General features: G+C 32.4%; 1 protein-coding gene across 1 annotated transcript; it reads right to left on the reverse strand.

Moving 5' to 3' along the window:
- Positions 1 to 3,574: 3,574 nt before the first annotated feature.
- On the reverse strand, positions 3,575 to 5,030 carry LOC102597630 (MLP-like protein 28). Its single transcript, XM_006366978.2, has 2 exons — positions 4,790 to 5,030; positions 3,575 to 4,038 (listed from the first exon to the last, which is right to left on the reverse strand). The coding sequence occupies exons 1-2, from the start codon at positions 4,974 to 4,976 to the stop codon at positions 3,782 to 3,784; spliced, it is 444 nt and encodes a 147-aa protein (XP_006367040.1). The 5' UTR covers positions 4,977 to 5,030; the 3' UTR covers positions 3,575 to 3,781.
- Positions 5,031 to 8,302: the final 3,272 nt, after the last annotated feature.

Consider the following 8,302-nt stretch of genomic DNA (forward strand, 5'->3'; position numbering starts at 1 on the left):
CCATTTTCCTAACCTTGAAATTTTAACATGCTTCAATAATCAAGAGGATCAAATTTATTTGATTGACACGTGGTATGTCTTAAGTGGTCACTTACTTTTTTAAAAAAAAAAGATTTGTCTCACCTTCGATACCCATGATGTGTTAGGTATGAAAACAAATATTTTTTTAGAAATTGTTTTTTTTTTTTGGAAAATAAATAAGTTTTTTACTTATTTTTTTTATAATCGGTAAATACGTAAAAAAGTATTATTCTTCAAGTATTTATATATAACCTAGACAAATAATATGAAAGATGTGAATGGAGGCTACGACTGGTGGGGGTGAAGATGAGGCGTGTTAGAGGGTAAAGAAGATACAATCAATATGAAATGTCATTTGTTGAACGTAGATAAGTTAAAATGTCCTTAAACTATGTTAAATTGAACAAAAATGTCTTCTATTAATATCAATTCAAGGAGAGGTTCTGAGGTGTCTTCAACTTTCTTTTCGTGCTCAATCATATTTTAGGCATATTATAAAAATAATTAATTAATTTGAGGAATATTAAATGACATTTTCATTTACTGCAGAAGTCTTTTAATGAAGGGTTAAAAAATTCAATCAATATTTTCTAAAAACCTACATGTTTTTAATATAATATAGAGTAGTTTAGTAAACGTGTTTTACACACGTCATTATATTGGAAAATATTGAGTCATTATCATTAAATTAGAAGATATTGGGTCATTACATGTATAAATTAAATGCACAAGTCTCACGACCCAGATCGTCATGATTGACACCCACACTAACAATTCAGTGGGAGAACCACTACTACAACCCAAACCAAGCAATCAATCTAAAAACTAAGGCATATAAGTCAAATACTAAGAAAAGAAAATAGAGTTTTCATAAACTCTAACAAAAGTTCAACAATAACTAACAAATGCGGAAGAATTAACCTAGCTAGAACCTGAAAGTCAATGTACCAAAACTCTACTAACGACAAGTGTAAGAACAAGGGGTACAACCCCGAAACTAAACAACACCTTAAACAAAAGTTTGAGTCTGAAAAGAGTGGACTTAAACAAGGAAGATCCATGGCAGCCTGAAAGAACTGGCTCACCCTTGAATCTGGTCACGCTCATAGTCATCTAGCTGAGGTCTATCAATAGCCACCTAAAGATGCCCTGTACTCAACAAAGAAAGAGCAAGTGCAGTATCAGTACACAACCACCGTGTACTAGTAGGATCACGCGGCTATCCCACTAAGTGTAACATACATTAGTTAATACAACAATATAATCACATGCACATATCGAACATATACGATATCATCAATATATACGAACAATGAACAACTTAAAGATTCTCACATATCACAGTTATATCAATTTAGAGCAACATACCGTCTTCCAATATCAATCATCATTAGATATGAACGAACTCATCACAAGTAGATACACAACACAATTCAATGGTCCTCTCATGGAACCCAAACCCAAACAGTTATCATGCCGGAACGTGGCAATCTGATCCCAGATTTATGCCAGAACGTGGCAATCTGATCCAAGTTAGTTATGCCGAAACGTGGCAGCCGATCCCATATTTATGCCAAAACGTGGCAATCCGATCCAAGTTAGTGTGTCAGATCGTGACACCCGCCCATTCAACAAACCACAATCACAATCACAATGTATATTCTCACAATCATACAACAAGAGGTGATTCATGACATACAATTATTCAATTATCCTCATTTACAACAAGTGTGATCAATAATGCAACATTCGCATACATACATGTTTCATAATGAAGCAAGAATAAACATACATCACACAATCATAGAATCACAATCATCACCTACCTCGAATACAAGCTTGAATCCCCTAAGGCACTTGAATCTTCCCTTTTCGGATTCTTTCCGCTTGTTCTAGGTCTACAAACAAAAATTTATATGCAAGGATCAACAATCAAAGGTCTAATTATCCGAATTATAACAAACCCAATAACCCTAGACCAAACCCAAGATCTTAATACCCAATTTAGGGCTTTTTCCACCATAAATTCTAGATCAAAACCCTCCCCCAATGATAATGACCGACTAGATTACGTTCTACGGATCGAAAAATGGATTTGGGGAGTTAAAACCTTACCTTTAGCCTCAAGAATGGTGAAAAACGGTCAAGAAGTCGGGGTCGTCTCCTTAGCTCTAAAAATTGAAAAGTGCCAAATAAGGTCGTTTAGGGGTTTATTAACTACTTTAAGTCGTGTCTGGCCTGCCACAACGGACCCATCCCGCTACAACGGCCCCGCTCTGGCGGCCTACACGGAGACAAAATGTTACTTGTTCACGCTAAGATAATTTTCAGGAGTTCTACCTGCCCAAATTCGATTCCGTAAAGTCGTACGGGTTCCTTAACGTCTTGGCTATCTACTCATGCGGTCCAAATCATAATTAGATCTCTCATTAATTACCATATTTTTCTACACCTTAATGACTCCGATTTCGTCCAAATTTGGACTAGGTTGGAAAATTCCAAGTTACTACGAAAAAGTTTTCTGGCCCCAATTCTTTCTTCATTGATTTTTCCTTAACGACGGAATCAGGTCGTTACAACAAGTGAAAAGATATTAATCAAATTGAACTTTAAAGTAAATTATATAAGAAAACTATGTATCCACCAAAAGAAATCTTAATAATAACAGAGAAAATATCTATGATAACTTATGGCTTTTTACTAAAGATGCTGAAATATTTTGGGATTTATTACTTAAGATGTTGGATCTAATTTAGTTTCAATTGGATTAACATAATAAAATATGAAAGTGAAGACTTTGTATATTAGTAGTTACTTGTTGGCTTGTAGGTGTTTCCATAATTCCAACTTCCAAGGCCAAGAAAAGAGAATAATAGTTTGTTATTTTTAGACTTATTGTAAATGACATATTTTTAAATCGAAATAATTCGATACGGTTTCATATTTTCTGATTTATTTTTGTAAAATTATGAATCGACCTTAATTACTTTAATATACTCCATCCGTCCCTATTTATATGTCACCATTTTAAATTTCACATGCATAAAACTAAGTAAGTTTACTATTCTACCCTTATTAATTTTTTTTTTGAAATCAAGTTTTCAACCAATGAATATGAATTAATTTATTTCGACTAATTAATTTGATTAATGGACATGAGTTATTTTCTTAGTTTTTCAATGTTTGTCAAATGTATATTTTCAAGGTTAATAACTCACAAGGATAAAATAGGAAAAATATTGTAATTTATGCATTGATTTTATGAAATGAGTATTATGGACCAACTATTTATAATAAGGATGACATATAAAAAAAAATGGAGGGAGTAGTTAAATTTGTTTTAAAACTTAATAGGTTTGATATATATAGTCTGTTTTTAAAGATTCATTGAGATCCCTACTTGCCAACATAGTGATTTATTCTCACAAAGCAAATCTTCGACAATGTAATAAATAATCAATTACTTGCCATGCTAAGAAATCTCAAATGGTATTGTTGACTAATACAAGTTCTCAAAACATAATTTGAAGCTTTAAAAATAAAAGAGAGCTTGAATTATTTTAACTAAGTACGTAATATCTTACACATACAACATATCCATAGATATGGATTAACATATAAAATATGTTATTCAAACACATACAATAATATTTATTTTACACGAATGGCTAAAACTTGCCAATTATTCATCATACAGACACAAACACACATAGATTATGTATGTGTAAAGACACACACACAACAAACTTTATATATATCCCTAATTTTTGAAAAGGTGACTCTCTATATCCTTAATCATGTCAATAGAAATACCCAATTCAATCAGGGGCTCGGGGGTGTCTTCTGTTTTTTTTTCGTACTCAATTGTCCATATTGACCACTGGGGTTCAAAAGATATTAAATACGTAAAAGAACTATACATCTCCAACACGTCTCCTTCAATAACTTTCCAACAACTTGATTTCTTATGTGGATCGATGGCTTCAATAATTTGCTTCATAATCTTTTTCTGTCCATCTGTAATCATTAAATAATATAAGAGAAGTTACTCTTAGTTCAACTCCTTAATTCCTCAGGATAGACTTAAAGAATTACAAAATAATATCTTTATATTATTTGATTTTTCCCCTAGTTTTCCACTTCTATTTTCTCCAAAAATTCTTTAATGCTCATGAATATTGGATGGTCTATTTTTTTGGAATAAAGTTATATTTCAAAATCTCAAAAGAAGAGTTGACACTATGGAGAATATGAAAATTAGAAAGAAAATTATAATTTTGATTTAATTATTTATGTTTGGTATAACAAAAGTAATATTTTCTCGAAAAAAAAGAGATTTTTGTACAAAAACAATTTTAGTATTTGATTGGTGAAATCATATATTACCTAAAACTTACACACTTTTAACGACTAATAATAATAATAATAACTTAATTTGACAAATCTTTAAAGTAACTAAATATTAGTAAATAATGTCTCAGTGTTAGTTGGAGCAAATAATAAATTTTAAAGTTAAGGTAATTTATATTTAAAAAATTCTATCCCCAACAAGTGAAAGAAGTTATTTTTTCTTTGGTGGAAGCAAAAGGCTTTCCGTGGAATATATGTGGTAATCAAACATCATTAATTTTTTTTTTATGAATATCATTTTCATCAAAAATAACTTTTATACTACCAAATATATATAAATATAACATGAAAAATTAATGCAAGTAAATCATATTTGATTGATTGTGTGTGAGAGAGAACATAGAAAAATATGTGTTACCATCATTATAATGCCAGCTTACAACTGAACCAATCTTTATGGTTTCACCTTCATGAATCTCAAATCGGTTGATACCTGCAGGACTAATAGTTGGTATACGATGCGTATTGGTGTGCATTATATCATGGATCGAGTGTCCTCCACACTTCGCCTCCATTGCAACAGTTAACTTTCCTTTCAAACCCATATTTTCTTCTTCTCAAAATAGCAATTATAAGTTGTGAAAATAAAGTGGTGAAAAAATGTTTGAGAATTTGTAGTATTTATATAGATTTCAATTAGATGTGAGAAGCTAGCTAGTATAAAACATTACCACTATTTGTACAACATATTACCAACAGTGTTAATTCATTTGTGTTTAATTAGATTTTAATTTAGTTATAAATTTATCTTTTACAATGGAATTTTGCATGCTCATGCAAATTTAAAAGAGTAAATTTTAGGTTTAGCAAACATAAAAATTATATTTGTATTCTATAGTTATAATTTGCATAATTGCGCTCCATAGCAAACTTTATGTTTGCTATGACTATTAATATGTATATTTCGGTATACTTATACAAAAGAATCAATTGTATAAGTATATATTTGGAATCTGTATACACATATATATATTTTTGTATAATCTGTGTTTGTATGAAGCGAGAAAGAGAGAAAAACAAAAGAGAATTGGATAGGGAATGATTTGTATTGTATAAGTATAAGTGTATAGGATAAAAAGATATGTATTTGTATTTGTATATACAGTTTTCTCTCGCTTTATACACACACACACACAATTTATACATTTGTGTTTGTATAAAGCGAGAGAGGTAAGAGAGAGAGAGAGTGGTGAACGAGATCAGGAGAGTGGCGAGCGAGATATCTTGGGAGGGAGGCGAACGAAAATATATGTATTTATATTTGTATATACAATTCTCTCGCTTTATACAAACACAAACACAATTTATACATTTGTGTTTGTATAAAGTGAGAGAGGCATAAGAGAGAGTGGCGAGTGAGATATCTGGGGAGAGAGGCGAATGTCAAAGTGTTTGCTACGGATTAAAATTAAATGAAACTGTAGTTATAACATTTAATTTTAATTAATAATTTACTATTTTATACAATTTTCCCAATTAAAAAACGATGAAGATAGGGAAAATGTATATGTGGACACTCAATTTATTACACTTTTAGGATTTGGCTCACCTAAAATACCAAAATTTCTCCATTTTCCTAGCCTTGAAATTTTAACATGTGTCTAGTCAATAATAATCAAGAGGATCATATTTATTTGATTGACACGTGTTCTCTTTTAAGTGGTCACTCAACTAATTAATTATTTTTAGGATTTGGCTCACCTAGGGTACCCAAGATGTGTTAGATATGAAGACATATATTTTCTTAGAAATTGTTTTCCTAGGAAAATAAATGAATTTCTTACTTATTTTCTTGTGTTTGATATTATATGTAAAAAATATATATACTATTCTTCAAGTATTTGTATATAATCTAGACAAATAATATGGGAGGTGGGGATGAAGGCTATAAGTGGTCGGGTGAAGATGAAGTGTGTTAGAGGATGGAGAAAACACAATCAATGTGAAATGTCACTTGTGTTATCAATCTGTGTTTAAAAACAAGAATTACTGATTTCAATAAACTTTGCAGAAACACGAAGTAACCAAAGTTTAATAAACCAGTAGGAATAGATGAACATAAATTAATTGACAAAACTAAAATCTGTAAAAAAAATGTACCACAATCTGGAAAATCAGAATCAGAAAAGATCAAGCCCACTGAATGCATAGTGTCCCCTTAAGGAAATTATTCCCCTCTAGTATCCGACGTTTGATTTGGAATATGTCCTCCCAGGATATAATGATCTCAATCACCAGTGTATTGATACCCAAAACTCTAGTGTCAGCGAACCACTCAACAACAGTAAAGTACACGAAGAAATTTTGTGCAGAAGAAGAAGAAATTAGAAAAATTCGTAAGGAATAAGTCTGAAGAATCAATGTATTTATAGGCAAGAGGAACTGGTTCCGAAAGGTTGCAATCCTTTCAGAATCCACACGACCATTCATGAAAGTTTGCAACCTTTCAAACGGTCATGGCTGTTTCTGAAAGTTGCAACCTTTCAGAACAGTCACTTCCAACGGCGGGAAATTAAAATAAAAATGGGAAAGATTTAAATAAAATAAGTCGCGCGTGGATCCGAGTCGGGTCGGGTCAATTAATTGAATCGATTAATTAACGAATTAAAACGTTGGCCATTTAATTTAATTAATTAACTAAAATAATTAAAACAAACTTTGTCCAAAAAATAATCTCTCGATCGATTTTCCAAATCCAAATCCAAAGCCGAAGCCGAAGTCGAGCCGAGCGAGCGACGATGACGACGGCGCAAGTGGGGTCCCTCTTTCCAACCCTTTTAACAATTAATATGAGTGTTTCTATATTTAAAATCTCCTATTTTTCTTTCCACCACCGATGAGGGACAAATGTCTTTTCAATAAAGCATAAGAGGACTTTTCAAGTTCTCAACTTTTCAAGTTCCTAACTTTTTCAAGTTCCTCTTTCATCTTCCCTCCATTTCCCATTAACTCTTGCTACATACCCAACAATCCCCCACATTAATGGGGAATGGTTATAACATAAGGAATGCACGGACGAGTGTGCACTTAATAAGCAAGAATCAATTGCATCTGGATAAGTAGGTTTCCCCTTGGACTTTCCGTAGTGAACATATGTCGGATATACTCGGTCAATCGGTAGATGCGATATCTTGAACCGTCAAGCTTTGGTGTATACCTAGACAACCATATGTCACACAATTAACCCTTTACCGTTTATGGTTCTTACGGTTGTGTTCGTTTCAGCCATGAACACCTCCTGGTTTCATGAGTGTATAAAGATAAGCTTTTGACATAAAAATTCTCTTTGAAGCGGCTTACACTTCACACTCACATATGTGATTTCTAACCATGTCATCTCGTAGATACATTATTTGGTCAAATCTGCCAAAATTAGCAAATCATTAAAAACTTTAAGCTTTATTAACTCATTAACAAGCCTTAAAGTCTTAACCTTGTTCCTGAACATTTTCTTCATCATGAGAATGGATTGAGTTGATTGACAATTTCAAACCGTCAGTTACAACTTTGTTTTTCTCCTTGAATATAGCTCTTGGGATCTCCAGTCTGCTAGATAGAGTTATCGCTCTGCTGACTTATCCTAAGCCGTAAACCCATTCCCTTAGATGATCTTTCAACTGTCTCTCTCACTAGGCCTTTCGTTAGTGGATCTGACACATTATCACTTGACTTCACATAGTCAATTGTGATAATTCCACTAGAGAGGAGTTATCTTACGGTATTATGTCTCCGTCGTATATGACGAGACTTCTCGTTGTACATAATGCTCCCTGCCCTACCTATTGCTGCTTGACTATCACAATGTATGCAAATAAGTCCCACAGGTTCGGGCCAGAATGGAATGTCCTCTAAGAAATTCCGGAGCCATTCA

Source organism: Solanum tuberosum, unplaced genomic scaffold, assembly GCF_000226075.1.
Source record: "Solanum tuberosum cultivar DM 1-3 516 R44 unplaced genomic scaffold, SolTub_3.0 scf00710, whole genome shotgun sequence".
Lineage (NCBI taxonomy): Eukaryota > Viridiplantae > Streptophyta > Magnoliopsida > Solanales > Solanaceae > Solanum > Solanum tuberosum.

Excerpts from the sequence above, each read along its gene's own strand:
- LOC102597630 (XM_006366978.2), bottom strand. The coding sequence starts at position 4,976 with ATGGGTTTGAAAGGAAAGTTAACTGTTGCAATGGAGGCGAAGTGTGGA. Across the intron at positions 4,039-4,789 it reads AAGCTGGCATTATAATGATG|ATGGACAGAAAAAGATTATG; the intron begins GTAACACATATT and ends TAATGATTACAG.